This window comes from Podarcis tiliguerta (genome assembly GCF_965153285.1).
Source record: "Podarcis tiliguerta genome assembly, chromosome: 13".
NCBI lineage: Eukaryota > Metazoa > Chordata > Lepidosauria > Squamata > Lacertidae > Podarcis > Podarcis tiliguerta.
In genome coordinates this window covers 613250-628754 of record NC_139546.1, presented here as the reverse complement: position 1 = coordinate 628754, position 15505 = coordinate 613250, and the positions used below count along the sequence as shown (strand labels likewise).

Sequence of the window (15505 nt, the reverse complement as noted above, 5' to 3'; positions counted from 1 at the left end):
TACTGGAAGCTAGGGATGATGGGAGTTGTAGTCCACCAGCAGTTGGCGTCACAAGGTTGGGCAACCCTGGTTTAAGGTCTTTGAATGCCTTCAGTAGATGGACTACAACCTCCACCAGCCTCAGCTGACCTGGTCAAAGAAACGAGCGCAGACTTCGCAAGGAGGAGTCTCGGACGGGGACCCGGAGGTGACTCGCGTGCGAAGCAAGGTGCTTCTCTCAACTTCTCTCGTATCTCTGCGGCGGTTCGACAGCTCCCGTCCGTCTCGAAAGGCGGAACGGGAATCGCGGAGCGCTCGGAGGAGGCGTGTCCCTCGGCGGCCCCCGTAGCCCGGCCCGGAAGTGTTGCCATGGAGCCGCTTGGCGGCACCGGAAGGAGCTCGGTCGTTAGGAGTCGCGGAGGCGGCGGCGGCGTGTCGTCCGGGGCTCCAGGTGGGTGGCGGTAGTTGGCTATCGCCCTGTGGTTCTTACATATTTAAATACAGGATTTACCTTTTCTTTTAACAGCTTCCGCCGTGTTGCGCATAGAAGCGCGTCGCGTCGCTGTGAAAACGGTTCGCCTTTTGACGTCACGGCGTCGACTGTGTGACGTCGGAGGCTCTTTCGCGGCGAGGGCCCCCAGACTGAGGACTTAATGGATCATATCTGCATTTCCTTCCCCCTTTTTTATCCAGGGATCTCGAGGGGCGGATGCGAGGCAGGCTGGGCCGGGAGGCAGCAGCAGCGGCGCCCCCCCGCCCCCCCCGCCCCACATCCCGGGGGCTTCATGGCCTTTCCCGGGCCCGTCAGGCGCTGAGGAGCCTGCGAAAACCGCGGCGTGCTCTTTCCTGGTGCGCTCGCGCGTCAGAGCATTGCCATTTCGAAAAGGGCTTTTTTCTTCTGGGGCGAGGCAATAGGGAGGCTGTCGCAGGTCCTAGGACGATGCTTGGTACGCACACAATTAACACGCGTAAAGCACTTTAAGTCTTCTAGCTGCAGTGCAGACAAGGTAGTTCCTGCCTGCAGGATCAAAATATAGCTGAGGGCAAAGTGCACAATGCAGCCCATCAGTTGATGGATGGCACCAGTTGGTTCCTCTGCCCCCTTCCGAGTCGAGTCCTGAAGGTGGATCAGATGCAAGGTCCCCCCGTTGCAAAATTCAGTTTTCACCGGAGTCAGATGCCTGCAAGCTGGACACGAGTGCCCCAGCACTCTCCCTGCTTGTGAGCCTCAGCGCCTCTCGCTAAGAGGCCTGCCATCTCTGGCAGTGGTGCACAGGTATAGTAGCTACTGCTAGCTCTACCTGCCATGCGTTTGCCTAACCCCTTTTAATAGTCATGCATCTCCCAGCCACCCTCCCTGAGAGGCAGCAGGTGCTGCTCCCCAGTGGCAAAGGCCAGAGTGGGCTGCCCATCTGTCCTCCAGTCCCAGGACAGCAGGCCCCTGGCGCAGAGTGGCCTGGCAGGCCGGCAGTAAACTCCTTGCAGCTCCCACTTACTTATGTGAATAACTTTTAAAATATTCTGCTACCCAATCAACCAACAGATACTTCCTATATTTGATCCAATTTTTTAGTTGATCTAAGTGACAGAATGGACTAAACATTGCAGCCGTAATATATCTAGGCAGCTGGGAAAACACACTCCTCTCCATCTCTTCCAGGTCTGTGTTGCAGATTGTGTGTTGGGGAGGCTCTGAGCCATGGAATGCCGAGTGCCTGGGGGCTGGGGCTGGCTGGCCTGCATGGGGAGTGGAGCTCGGTGGGCTGATGGTTCATGCACCTGTTAAAACTAATACTTCTCATGTCCTTCAGAAACGAGGTGTTTAATCCAGAGTTGCCCAGATGGCGTTGCCTACAATCCCTTCGTTTTGGAGCAACCGCAGCAGAGCCCTTGAGCAGCAGATTGTGCACCACCGTGAGCAAGAAGCCCGTTTCCGGAAACTGTGGGAGCTGAACAGCCGCTATTTTCAACAGTCTGGGGTCTACAGCTCAAAGCAGGCCCAGTGGAGTTCACGCCACTCCTACAAGCAAAGGCAAGGCTAGGGCAGTGGGGACCCATAGCAGGGTGGGGAGAAGCAGCAACTTGAATAATGCCTGGGTAGAATTTTTGGCTGCATTTGCTGTTAACTCTGTCCAAACACAAGAAAGGGAAAGAGCAGCACTGGCAAAGGCCCTGCCCCCTCCTCCACAGCCCTGTTAGCTGTCCCCGGCAGCTGAAATGCAAGTAAAATAGCTGAAGTGTAAACAAGCACTAGAATCTGAGAGAGGGTCAGACTTTTTACACTTCTTCAGGAAAGAAAGGACCGCTCTCTGCAAGCTTGCAGCAAACTGGGAGCGCCAGCATCAGTGTTGTGTGCCACAACAAAGAGAATAAAGGTAAAGGGACCCCTGACCATTAGGTCCAGTCGTTGCCGGCTCTGGGGTTGTGGCGCTCATCTCGCTTTATTGGCCGAGGGAGCCGGCATACAGCATGACTAAGCTGCTTCTGGCGAACCAGAGCAGTGTACGGAAACGCCGTTCACCTTCCTGCTGGAGCGGTACCTATTTATCTACTTGCACTTTGATGTGCTTTTGAACTGCTAGGTTGGCAGGAGCAGGGACTGAGCAACGAGGACTCACCCCGTCGCGGTGATTCAAACTGCCAACCTTCTGATTGGCAAGTCCTAGGCTCTGTGGTTTAACCCGCAGCGCCACCCGCGTCCCAGTAAAGAGAATAGGACATCCTTAAAGAAGGTTAGGGAAGTCAGGGCTGTTTTTAGAAGCTAAACTTGAAAAAGGGATCAAAGTTGGGACCAGCAGAATATTACCATTTTCATCTTCGCTTTTCTTTTTTAAAACCTTTGCTAGCATGACCGCCTATCACCGTGAGAAGCTTAAGGAAGAGAAGTGTCTCAGCCTGGAGCAGAGACGCAGGCAACTCCAGAAGCTGCTCTTTGAGGAGCGTGAGATGCTGGCAGCAGAGCTGCAGGAGCTGCAGCTGAACAAGGATGCAGACCTGAGTGAAAAGAGGCGGAGAAATGACGAGCTGAAGTCAGCCAGAGAGGAGCGGAGAAAACAAGTCAGTCTGAAAGGAAGACTATTTCTCATAGAATCAGAGTTGGAAGGGGTCCCAAGGGTCATCTAGTCCAACCCGCTGCAACTTTCCTTCGGTTACAAGAGAGAGATACATCCTTTGTCAGGGTCTTAAAAGAGAGTCTTAAGGGCTCTTCCTCATAGGACGACATTCAGAAGCATTCACAGAAGCACTGGGAGGGCTGAGAGAATTGTCAGGAGGCGATCTCTGCCATGGGAAATGTTGGTCTGCTCTTCTAAACCATCTGGGGGGTGTGGGGGTGGGGCACACACCAGCTGAGTGTAAGAATTTCCCAGGATGAGGAAGAGAAGGCTGTGTATCTGCTGGCAAGTCTGGTTCCTCTATAGGTCTACTTTGTGAGTGCCCCATGGTCCATAAGTGCTGCTGCGTTTGCAGGCTTCCCAGAGGCACCTGCAGGAGCCAAAGCTTGACTTGCAGCAGCTTTGGTGGTCAAAGCCACCGTCATGTTGCCTAGTGATGCTTCCAGGTCTTGCCAAAGGCTTCCTTTCCCAGCATCCCCGCAGCATTCTTCTGCCACTGCAGGCGCATCCCCAAGCGGTGTCAGCAATTTCATTTCCCATTGCTGATGTAACATGATATCCATGCTTACATTCCTGTACTGTTGTGTACTGTTCTGTCTGAGAACAGAAGTAAACTGGCAAGCGGGTGAGGCTCTGGTGCTGCCTGCATGAGGGATTCTGATTTCTGCTTTTTTAACAGATTGCAGAGGATTGTCTGTACGAGTGCTGGAAGAACAACAGCGCTAAGCTCCGAGAGGTGAGAGACAAGGGCACAATCCAGCATCATTTTGCCCCAAGGAATCCTGGGGTGTGTGTGCATTAGAACAGAATGCAGCTCTGTCAGGGGGATGGAGTAGGACAGTCTCCTCTTGGGGCAGGATCCAGGCTGGACCAGCTCCAAGGCAGAGTGCCTTTCCTCAGGCCCTGGTAGGCTTCCTGGCAAGGGGGGCACCAGCGGCACTCTGAGCAACATGGCTGGGTTGAGCCCCCTGGTGTTGGGTCACTCTGGGGCTTTGTGGGGTATGAGCATTGTCACCAGACTCTTGCTGCTTTGTGCTGATGGGAATATTTGGCTGGGAAACCTTTCTGATAAAAAGGTGGCAGCAGGGCAGGTGTCGGCAGTGTGTCCTGTATCCTGCCCAAGGATGCTGGGTGCCAAGGCCAACCCTGGCTCCCTGCTTCTTTGTATCAGGATGCTCCTGCCCTTTTCCTCCAGCTCAAACCGTGGGATGGGAAGCAATGCTGTTGCTCCCCTCTAAAGCAAGTTCTGCAGCTCAAAGGATGGGGGACGGGTAGGAGTTCATTGAGACAGCTGAGCTCCTGCTTTCTGTCCCTTCCCACCAGGTTGGGTCCAAACTGCACAAGGATCACGTGGTGGAGGCCTGGGGAGATCAGCTGACTCAGAAGCAACAGGTAGGAGCCACAGTGTGCCTCTTTGCAGGCTTCCTGGGCCTGGTGCCCCGTGTCTCCCCTTCTCCCTGCTCCTTCAGCATGAGAAGGCAGCAGGTGGACAGGATGCTCACGCTTCCATTTGACCCCAATCCAGCGAGAAGCCACTGAGCGGGAAGAGAAGATCTGTGCAGAAAACAAATACGAGGCAGCCCGGAGCGAAGCCCTGGAGAGGATGAAGGAGGAGGAGGAGAGGCGGAAGCAGGAAGAAAGGAAGCAGGCAGAGTTCCTGCGGCAGCAGATGAAGGAGCTGCAGCTGCGGGAGGTGGAGGTACATGCTGGGGCCTGGCATTGAGGGGATGGTGGAGGATTGCAAGCGCCAGTCGCCACCCCCCACCCGCCATCTGTCTTGTCTTGCTTCTCTTTGTGGCAGTCCCCTGGCAGAAAAGGCAGAGATGAGATGGGGGGGGGGGGGGCTGGCTGGGGGAAGAGAGACAGTAACTCTTTGGTGCAGGTGCAGATCCCTGAACCAAGCCTCTCTCCCTCTTCTGCTTCTTCCCATATGTGACCACCATGTGGGATTTAGGGGCAGGCCCCACGTGGCCTTTGGGGGCTATGAACTGAAGGTATTTGTTATAAATCGACCCAGCTTTGGGTGTCAGTGCAACCCACGCTTCCACGTGGCTGCTCTAGGGCTTTTGGAGCTGAGGAAGATGTGCCCTGCCAGGAGGAGTGTTGGGTGCCCGGCTGCACATGCCCGCAATTGGTTGGCTCTTGTGGGGGCAAGCGGCAAGGAGGTGCAAGAGCTGAGCAGCTCCTGGTCATGTGCATCTGGGATGCTGAGTGTGCAGCCTCTGCTGCAGGGGCAGCTCCAGCCCCTCCTTTCCCTAGCAGCTTCTGTCCCCCACCCCCCAACCCCCGCTTTCCTGCTGGGAAAGGGAGGTGAGCCTGGAGATGAAGGATTCTGGGTCATTCTTCTCAGGCCACAAAGCTGAAGAGGGAAGAGGAGAACCTGCTCAGGCAGCACTGGGAGCTGGAAGCCCTGGAGGCCAAGCGGAAGTGCCAGGAGCAGGAGAGGAAGAAGACTGAACTTGGGTACGGCTGTTGGAAAGCAGAGGGCATGAGGGGGTTGACAGAGGGCACCTGGCTGCCCTGAGAGCTGCTATTTAGTTCCCTCCCTAGCTAAGTAAGGATTTGGGAGGTGGTGGTGGTGAGAGAGGAGGGCAGGAATGGGGGAACCTTTATTTGGCTGAGGAGAAATCTGTTGGGTGGATTCCTGGCAGTGCCAGAGCCACAAGTGAGGGACACCCCCCTTGCATCTCATTCCTTCTTTCCCCTCATTCCCACTGTATCTTCCTCCCAGGACACCTGCTTGAAATTAGGCTTAGGGGTGCAGGGTTCCTATCCGTGGCTGGGGGATGGGTCAGCGCCAGTACTTAATTTCTCAAACAAGATATATTAGGCAGCTGCAACTTCCACCTTGCCAAAAGTGACCCTGTGGGTGCCTTTACTTGTGATGAAAGTGAGGCAGTTTGCACATGCTCAGGGGTGCTGTTTACATTTTTGTGTAGCTGAAATGTACTTTTAGCTGCACTTGAGAACTTAACAAGCTGGGGCAGTTCTGAAGCCCCCCTGCTTGTTTTCTCTGGCTCTTCCTGTGAATTACAAAGTCTGGCTCTCCTCTTCTCTCTTCTCAGGCGCTTTCTGAGGCACCAGTATCAAGCCCAACTGAAGAGGCGGGCCCAGTGGATCCAGGAGGAGCTGGTAAGTTGGTGCCACTGGAATGCTTTGTGCTTCAGGCCCAGAGCACAGCTGAAGGCTGGTAAGATGGCTGTCCCATACCCCTTCAGTTCTGGAGTACAAGGAGCTGCACCCTGCCCATGGTCAGTGGCACTTGCCTTGATTGCATCACAGCCTGCTGCCAAATCTCAACATTTTTTGTAAAGCCAACAATGCTGGAGACGCCTCCCCTGTGGTATTCCTGCTTTTTTGGCGGCTGTTCTACTGTTGGCAGCCTGATCATCCTCTTTGGTTTGCTAGGCCTTTGCCACCTCCCATCTCTTCTAGCCACCTTGGCCCTGCCTTAAGGAAGTGGCTGGGCCTCCATGCCAGAGAACGCCTTTGCACACAGACGGTCCTGGGCTCTGTCCCCAGCAGCTCTGACTCCAAGGGACTGGGAAGGGCTCTTGTTGGCTTGAGGCCCTGGAGCTCTGCTGGCCCACGGAAGCTTCTCCTGGTCTGCCCTGCAGGAGAAGGACAGGCAGATCCTCCTGGCACTGATGGAACAGGAGGACGAGGACCAGCGCCTGAAGTCTGCCCAGCGGGAGCAAGCGGTGGCTGTCGTGGCCTGGATGAAGGAGGTCATTGAGGAGCAGCTCCAGCTGGAAAAAGCACGGGAGGCAGAGCTGGAGACCGTCTTCAGGTGAGGTGGGAGAACGGGATGGAGGGCGGGCTGTGGAGCAAGCTGCTGCCAGCGTTCCCTTCGGCGGTGTGGCTGAAGCAAAGGCTGCTGGGAAGAGGAGCAATTGCTTCCCTGTAGCTGACAAACCTCACCCTGCAAAAGTGGCTTAGCTGTTGTGGTTGCGGTGGTGGGGAGACAGCTGGAGAAGAGCAGCCGCCAGCCCAGCCTCCCCCCCCCCCCCCCGCTCCACCTAGTACCCTCCAGGTTCTGCATCAGCTCCAGCCAGCATACCCAGTGGTCCATTTGTGGGTGGAGAGGGCTCCTAGGATCTGGCAGGGGATCTGTGATGAGCTTGGAAGAATCTCGTAACTGTGATTCCTGCATTGCTGGGGGTTGGACTAGATGACCCTTGGGATCCCTCCTAACACTGTAGTTCTATGATTTCTTTGGGTCAGTGCTCTTCAGTTCTCAAAGCAGCTGAGGGGTCCCCTACTTGTAGAGAGAAAGGCCATTGTCCTCCATGATACCTCTATGGCACTCAAAGTCACTCCCTCCTTTCTCTTCCACCCCACCAAAGGGAGGAAGCCAAGCAAGTGTGGGAGAAGCGAGAACAAGAGTGGGAGAAGGAGCGCAAGGCCCGGGACAGACTCATGGCTGAGGTGAGCTCTCTGCACCTGGGGCAGAAAGAATCAAGGCAGGTTGCCTGCGCAGCAGGGACAGGAGCCTGGGCTTCTCCCTCCCTCTCATCTCTTGGTTGAAACAGGTCCTGGCGGAGAGGGAGCGCCAGATCCAAGAGAGGATGGAGAGGAACAGGCAGGCGCAGCAGGAATCGGTGAAGTCCCGGGAGCAGCTGATCCAGGAGCTTGAAGTGGCCAAGCAGCTGACGCACAGGGAGAAGGAAAAGGAGGCTGCACTGAAAACTGAGCGCAGGCGGGAGTTGGAAGCGCAGGTAGGTCTTGCTCAGGAGCCAGCTGGCAGCCCCTGTAGGACTTTGTTGTTTAGTCGTTTAGTCGTGTTCGACTCTTTGTGACCCCATGGACCAGAGCACGCCAGGCCCTCCTGTCTTCCACTGCTTGGTCCTGGCTTCCCTCAGCTTGGTCAAACTCATGCTGGTAGCTTCGAGAACACTGTCCCACCATCTCGTCCTCTGCCTTCCCCTTCTCCTTGTGCCCTCCATCTTTCCCAACATCAGGGTCTTTTCCAGGGAGTCTTCTCTTCTCATGAGGTGGACAAAGTACTGGAGCCTCAACTTCAAGATCTGTCCTTCCAGTGAGCACTCAGGGCTGATTTCCTTCAGAATGGATAGGTTTGATCTTTTTGCAGTCCATGGGACTCTCAAGAGTCTCCTCCAGCACCAGAATTCAAAAGCATCCATTCTTCAGTGATCAGCCTTCTTTATGGTCCAGCTCTCACTTCCATACATCATTACTGGGAAAACCACAGCTTTATGCTTTTTAAGATGCTGTCTAGGTTTGTCATTGCTTTTCTCCCAAGAATCAGGCGTCTTTTAATTTCGTGACTGCTGTCACCATCTGCAGTGATGATGGAGCCCAAGAAAGTAAAATCTCTCACTGCCTCCATTTCTTTCCCTTCTATTTGCCAGGTGATGGGCCCAGTGGACATGATCTTTGCTTTTTTGATGTTGAGCTTCAGACCATGTTTTGCGCTCTCTTCTTTCACCCTCATTAAAAGGTTCTTTAATTCCTCCTCACTTTCTGCCATCAAAAACCAAAAGCAGGAGGGGTCCAGACCTTTGGTGTCTGGGTGGGTTTCCCCAAAGTCTAGACAATACAGGGCAGTTATCCTCCCGTCAGCTACAAGATGGTCTGCTTCATCATTCTGCTTTGTGGTTCCTCTCCCCAGTCAGGAATGGGACTGTTTTTCCACACAAAAGGGAAATAGTCAGGCAGAGACGGGAGCGAGAAGTGAAGGACTGATCAAGGGCTGGGGGCACAGGACCTCATGCAGCAGGTGATGACAAAATGATGCTCAGAGTTCAAGGCGAGCTGTGCTTAAGAAGAGGGACTTTGAAGGCACAGGCTCACAGGGGGAAGCAGGAGGGTGGGTGGGCTGTCCAGAGAGGACTGCTAACTGTGTGAGCTCTAATAGTTCACGTGGGCTGTGACGATGTACCCACCTTGCTGGGTTTCTCCCTCTCCTTTACCTATTGATTTTTCAGCTCACGGAGCGGCATCGGCAGGAGCAGGAGGAGCTGCAGTGCCAGTGGGAGGAAGCAGCTGAGGCCAAGCAGCAGGAGCAGCGCAACGCGGAGCTGGAGCAACTGGCCGCCAGGCGCATGATGGAGCTCGGCTATCGCAACAAGGTGAGGGGGGCGGAGGCAGCAGCCTATCAGAACTGGTGCCTCATGCCAGTCAACAGGGAATTTCCCCATCCTGTGGGCAAGAGAAGAGTGATTCTGTCCCCCGGGTGTTTCTGAAATGCCTCTTGTGGATGAGCCAAGCCCTCTATATGGGGGAGCAGCCAGCCTCTCTGTCTGGCCTCCTACCACATGGGTCCTGGACAAGGGAGTCAGGCATTTCCAAACTGTTTGGGGTTTTGTGCCTGGACCAACGTATTTGGGGCACAACAAGGCAGCCTTCACCACCTCTTATTTACACATGCAGCTGCCTCCCATCCCAGCAGTTTCATTCAGGGATCTGCCAGGGGTTGAAGGAAAAGTGTTACCTGCAAGAACTGAAAGCATTTCTCCTTCTCTGTTCTTTTCCAGAGCTACAGCTATCCCAAAGCAGCCTGGACCTAAAGAAGCGAGAGGGGGCTTGCTTTCCAGTTTCAGTAGATTAAAATCCTCAATGTGGGAGCCGCTTCCTGGTTGCTGTGGGAGTATTTGTATAGATTAAAAAGGAGAGAGGCTGGGGGGTTCCAGCCCCCCACCCCCCTTGCACAGCAGCCCTCTCCTGCTGAAGGCTTTAGCCCTTCCTGGAGGGCAGGTACAGCTGTGGCTCTAAGAGGCTCTGCAGGTGGGGATTGCTGATCCTTCAAGGCACTTGGGGGAGATATGGGATGGTGGTGGACAGACTCAGCCAGCAGGCAGCAGCTCAACCACACGCTGTCCTTGCAAGCCTTCACCTTCGCCAAACTTGGATGTGGAAGCAGCAGCTACCTATTATTGCTTTTGGCAAAGCAGTGCAAGGAAGAAGAGGGTGGGAGGCTCCAAGCACTTCCCATTCAGGCTCTGACAGGGATGTCAAAAGGCTCAATAAAGCTTTTTAACTCTCTTACTGCAAGCTGGTGTTGCTCCTTTGCTTTGTCCGTGAGAGAGAAGGACCTAGAACCCAGCGGTCAGGTGCTTTCCCTTTCCTGAGCCGACTTCCTGGCAGGGAGGAGTGCGCGCTTGCTGCCCAAAACAGTTTCTCTACCTGCAATGGGCCCACAGGCCCAACAAGGGCAAAGACATCCAAATCGGTCTCAGCCACATAGCTGTCAATGTTTCCCTTTTTAAGGGAAATTCCCTTATTCCGAATAGGATTCCTCGCAAGAAAAGGGAAAAGTTGACAGCTATGCTCAGCCAACATTTCATGCCAGTCAACACTGTTTGCAAGAAGACAAAACCAGGAGACAAGAATAGAAAAAGCAAGATACCTGTTCTACCTTTTTTGTTTGTTTGTTTCTTTAAACCCAAAAATAGTACAATACTTTTTAAAAAGGTAGTTAATTACAAGGTAACATCAGCATCCAACATTATTATGGCACTTGGTTTGGTTTCTTTTAATGTATAAATACCAACAGGGTAAAACACACACACACTCTCACACACCCCTCAAGTTGGACTGCTGCTTCTAAACCCAGAAACCTCTCCACCGCCAGCCAAGCATCCCTGGAGCAGACAGCCTGTCTGCCCATTTCCTATGAGTGGCATGCAGGTGGGCAGATCGTCTCCTCTGCCTTGTACAGAAGCAGTACCCTGCAGTGAGCTGGCAACTTCACGGGCCGTGGCAGAGCCTGCCGGTGGGAGCACTAGGCAGGGCAGGAGGAAGGTTGACTTGCTTGCTCAGGCTCAGCCAGCCTCAAGCTTCCTATTTCCCCAGACCCGAGACACTCTCGGTTTTGTGCGTACATTTTGGCCAGACTCTTAAGAGAAGAGGAGCTAAGTGGGTCTTGTCCTGCTGGGGTGGAAGGCTGCAGTGGAATGAGTGGGAGATGAACCCAGAGCACCACAAGGCATCCTTGCACACAGCTCTTGCTTGTTATGAGACAGGTGTGCACAGAATTGGGCATGATGTGCCCACAGGCTGTCCTTTGGGTTTTCCACATTGAGCACCAAACTCTCACAGGCCGGCTGTAGCCCAAGACTGTTTCTCCATTCAGCAGAATTCATAAGAATTTCTCCGGATTCATCGGAACCCTTTACTAGTGGGGTGGCCCAGACACACCAAGATGAAAGGAGGGGGTGGGGCTGTCGCTGGACAAAATCAGCTGTTTGTTAAAGGGCCCCTGCCAGAAATCACTCCACAGCATGCTGCATGCTGTTGGGACCATCCCAGAAATCTCTCCCCCAGACACACACAATGCAGACTTGCCCCCTGAACCGCCTTCCCCAGGGAAGACTCCCCTCAAGTGGCACAAAGGATGTTCTGAAGCACTGAGGATCAGACTGGGCAACTGGGCATAAGGGGGGAGAGAGGCTCCTGACCCAGACCTAGTTCTCGCCATAGAGGGCCATTTAAGACCCACCAAACCCAACAAGACAAACCGGTCACCACTCCCTCAAGGCCTAGCGATGGCAGCAGGGCTTCCGTGCAACCAATGTGCTCTAGTGTAGGAACCTCTCTCATGCATGACCATCAATGGTACCTGTTTCGTTCCATGAAGCACCAGCCAAATTGCCAACCTAACAGGAATTACTATGATCCTTTCACCAGCAGACGCATTCAGCCTCTGGAACAGGGTCCACCTTCCTCTCTCTACACCCCCCCCCCAGCTGCTTCCTCTCTCTACACATACACCCCGGCTGGGCCACTCTGCTTCACGGCATCTTGTCTGCAAACCATGGCATCCACTGGACCACTTGGACACCCAACAGCAAAGCAGAGGCTTTCTTAGCCACCCTGCACAGCTGCCCCCTTTCTTAATGTCACCCTGCCCTGCCGCCTTGGTGAACACAGGCACAGTGGCTCTCAAGAAGCAAGGTTGTCGGGGCTCAAGTGGGACAGGACACCAAGCCCAGCTCTCAACACCAGCAGTTCTCTTCCCCCCACCCCGCCCACCCAAAAAACACAAGACAATCAGTCTCTCACTCCTCCCCAAATCCAGGCAGGTTTCCACTGTACCTTTGCCACCCAAGATGGACCTTCAGTCCCACCTGCAACTAGACACTCCCTGCAGTGCACCGCTCCCGGCACAGCCACCACCAGCAAGCCATCCTCCCAGGAATGCAGATACTCCAAAGGAGGAGTGGGGGTGGGTGAGCAGAAACAGGACAAGCAAAAAATCATTTTCTGCCCTAGGAAAGCTTTGTGGTGCAGTTATGTCATGAAAAGCACTTTCTCAAAGATCCATATGAACTGGGGCCAAAAAAATCTGAGACACTCCCATCTGCTTCCACCATGGAAAGCAGAGTCCCAGGAGACTAAAATATTAAAGGGGTCGGGAGGCTAGTCCTACCATTTTGTAGCAAGCCTTTGATGGCCTGGTATTTTGCAAGGGGTGGGGACTGATTGGCAGGGATCATGTTGGGGGGGGTGTCCTTACCTACCCCCGCTCTTCAGAGGTTAGTGGTAAGTGCAACATAGTGGTTCAGGTGTGTCAAACAGCTGCATAACAAGACTTGGGGATATGTGCCATGTATCCTGATATGTGCATTTCAGTTCACAAATGGTGCAGAGTGCGACCCTCCCCGCCACTCCCTGCCCCAGATACACACACACATCCCTGTGAGAGCGGTTGATGCGAAGATTGGCTCATGACGTTCCATACACTGACACCCTCTTTACACTGGCAATACAGGCATAAAATAAGGCAGTGGGTTACATTAATTCGGGGGGGGGGCTTTTGAGGGGGGGAAACATGCAAAACCCCTTTAATACTGAGATTCCTTTTTAAAAAAGAAGTAATGCACCACCTTAAATATTCCTGTAAAAAACATGAAAATGTTCAGCTTCCAAGCCGACCCTTTGCAGGAGGCCTGCTGCGGAGGTGGGAGGACACGGCGGCCTCAGTTGGTGTTCTCCTTGGTTGTGATGGTGACCAGCTGCTTGGCAGCTTTGGCGATGTCATAGGCGCACTGAATGACCTGCTGGGTGACCAGCTGGATGTCGGCCAGGGGGCAGGACTCTGGCGGAAGGGCCTTTGTGCACTCGGAATGCAGTCGGAAGGCACTGGAGGTCAGCAGCCGCAGAGAGGTGCGCACCAGCTCAGACTTGGGCTTCTGGGGAGGACAGAGGAAAAGGGGGGAAAGCATGACACGGGGGGCAGGCACCACCCGGCTAGAGCAGCACTTCTGCATGAACATCAGAGGCAGGGGGCTAAAGGAGCATGCAGAGAGGACGATAGGTTAAAGGACCAAATATTTTCTTTCCACTGCAAAAATGTATCAGCAGTTGCTTCCGTTGTGTGCACCTAAGACAGTGGTGGCGAACCTTTTAGAGACCAAGTGCCCAAACTGCAAACCAAAACCCACTTATTTATTGCAAAGTGCCCAAAGTTTTTGAGCTTTCTGGGGGAGAGACAGAACAGAAAAATTGCCATGGTTCTCGCCATCTCCCTCCGTCTTCCCCCCTCCCACCAGATGCGCTCCCCGGCTAACTGGCTGGCTCTTTCTCAGGCTGATGCGATGGGGAGGACGGAGCAGCCCTGGGGCCAGGTGAGCAGTGGACAGGAGGAGAGGGAGAAGGAGAGGGAGAGCTCCCACCCCAGCCAGCCAGCCCAACAGCCGTGCCTGCCTGCCTGCCTGCTACCTGCCCGCGATCCCGGTGTGGTCTTCCCCATCTTCCTCCCTCCTTCCCTCCGGCAACGGCAAAGGGGTGAGACTAGGTTGGGCCAGGCACGCAGGTAGGTGGCGGGCACAGGTGCCCTCCTAGCCCAGGCAGGTTAAGCCCAAGGGAGATGAGGAGCCTGCGGAGGATTGGAGGGGGGGGGCAGAAGGGAATGGGCGAGGCCTGGCTTGGAGGGGGGAGCTGGGAACTACCACCCAGCACCAGAAAAAGTGCAGAAAAAAAATCACAAGGGTCAAATAACGAACACTGTTATGTCCAATCAGAAACAGCCACTGCTGTAGCCAATTGAAAAACAGACCAATCGCCGAACACAATCGCCGGCTACCAGCAAAAAAGAAAAAGAAAAGTTCCGGGTTTAAGCAGTGGATGCACGCAGTAGCATGGGGAGGAGCGGGAACACATACGGGGAAAAAACAACAAAACAACAGCGCAGATGGGCTGGTGGCATGTGTGCCAGCAGTGAGGGCTCCGCGTGCCCACTCTGGCACGCAAGCCATAGATTCGCCACCGCTGACCTAAGAGGATTTACGGTTAGGCCTGGAGAAAGGCTTCATCCAGGGAGCTGAGACTCGCTCCAGTGTCCTAGAATCAGAACTGTAGCACTGGAAGGGACCCCCAGGGGTCATCTGGTCCAACCCACTGCAATGCAGGAATCACAGCTAAAGAATCCCTGACAGGCAGCCATACAACCTTTGTTTGAAAACCTCCAGTGAAAGGGAGCCCACCACCTTCTGAGAGACTCCCTTACTGTCAGATAACTTTTCCTGCTGTTTAGTCAGACTCTCCTTCTTGTCCTTTGACTATTCACTCAGTGTGGGCAAACCTGGATTATTTCTCGCTGTGTCGCTCAGCCAGAGATTCAGGTGTGAGCAGTGGAATTTATGGCATAAGGTTTTACATCTCTGTATACAATATGATTGTGTCAGAATTCCCTTTCTCTTTAGATCTGGTTAGATGTTACCAGTCTCTGGACATTAAGATGATTTACATAACTAAGACTTCCGGGTTAGCGCCATCGGCAATGGCGGAGTTCCTCTGATTGAGAGGAACCCGCTCCGTGAGAATCGGGTCCTGCCGCCGCGGCTAAGGCGGGGACCCCCAAAAAATCCCAGGCGGAGGAAGCCTGGGAACGTGGGATTCGGCGGGCACCAAGAGCACCTCCCCTACTCGCGGGGAAACCGATACTGGGGCTCTGGAGCGAAGTGGGGTGAGTGGCGCGGTGCTTCGAGCTTATTTCTTCTTTCACGGAGTGAAGACGCACAGCTGTTGCCGGAGAAGCGCTGACTTATTCCTGTTGTCAATTGGATCTAAAAGCAACTACCCGTGAGTAAAGTGAAGAATTTGGGGTTTTAAAAGTTGAATTTGGCAACGAATGGGGGGAGGCTCAAAACAGGAAGTCCGCCTTCCTCCTTTGTAAAAAGTTGGAAGCAAATTGGCTCAAGCTAAAACCTCGGAGGACGTATTTTAAACATCTAATTTCCAGCATTAAAAATAGTGTAACCCCCCCCCTGGAAGCAGGAGAAGGGGGGGGAGTTTTTGGACAATATCTCCCTGCAAAAAGTGAGGGAAAGAAGCAGAATTTCCATCGCGCACAACCTGGGAACGGGCTGCCATTAAGACTGTTGTACTTCAGAGCTCTGCATGAACTGTGAGATTTGCTCTTTGACAGAGAACAAGTGTGATACATTGTT

General features: G+C 53.9%; 2 protein-coding genes across 13 annotated transcripts in view; one reads left to right on the top strand and one right to left on the bottom strand.

Annotated features, from left to right (window-relative positions):
- The first annotated feature begins 74 nt into the window (after nt 1-74).
- TCHP (trichoplein keratin filament binding) lies at nt 75-12080 on the top strand. 4 transcript variants are annotated; one of them, XM_083407322.1, is made up of 14 exons: nt 75-208; nt 506-926; nt 1791-2011; nt 2826-3036; nt 3772-3828; nt 4416-4484; nt 4618-4791; nt 5443-5555; nt 6158-6224; nt 6710-6882; nt 7439-7520; nt 7625-7810; nt 9041-9184; nt 9590-12080. In XM_083407322.1, exons 3-14 carry the CDS (start codon nt 1821-1823, stop codon nt 9620-9622), a joined length of 1500 nt encoding a protein of 499 aa, XP_083263448.1. In that variant the 5' UTR covers nt 75-208; nt 506-926; nt 1791-1820; the 3' UTR covers nt 9623-12080. The 4 variants fall into 4 exon arrangements, with proteins under 4 accessions (XP_083263448.1, XP_083263445.1, XP_083263447.1 ...); XM_083407319.1 differs by lacking the exons at nt 75-208; nt 506-926 and adding an exon at nt 309-430; XM_083407321.1 differs by lacking the exon at nt 75-208 and having other exon boundaries at nt 437-926.
- Nucleotides 10461-15505, bottom strand: part of GIT2 (GIT ArfGAP 2) — a 46700-nt gene continuing 41655 nt past the window's right edge. For 7 of the 9 annotated variants that reach the window (XM_083407272.1, XM_083407275.1, XM_083407274.1 and 4 more), the window contains one exon: nt 10461-13246. In XM_083407272.1, the coding sequence (XP_083263398.1) occupies nt 13034-13246 (213 nt within the window). In that variant the 3' untranslated portion in view covers nt 10461-13033. Of the gene's footprint in view, nt 14886-15505 lie in introns of all 9 variants that reach the window. The other 2 variants (XR_014503930.1, XR_014503931.1) reach the window with 2 other exon arrangements.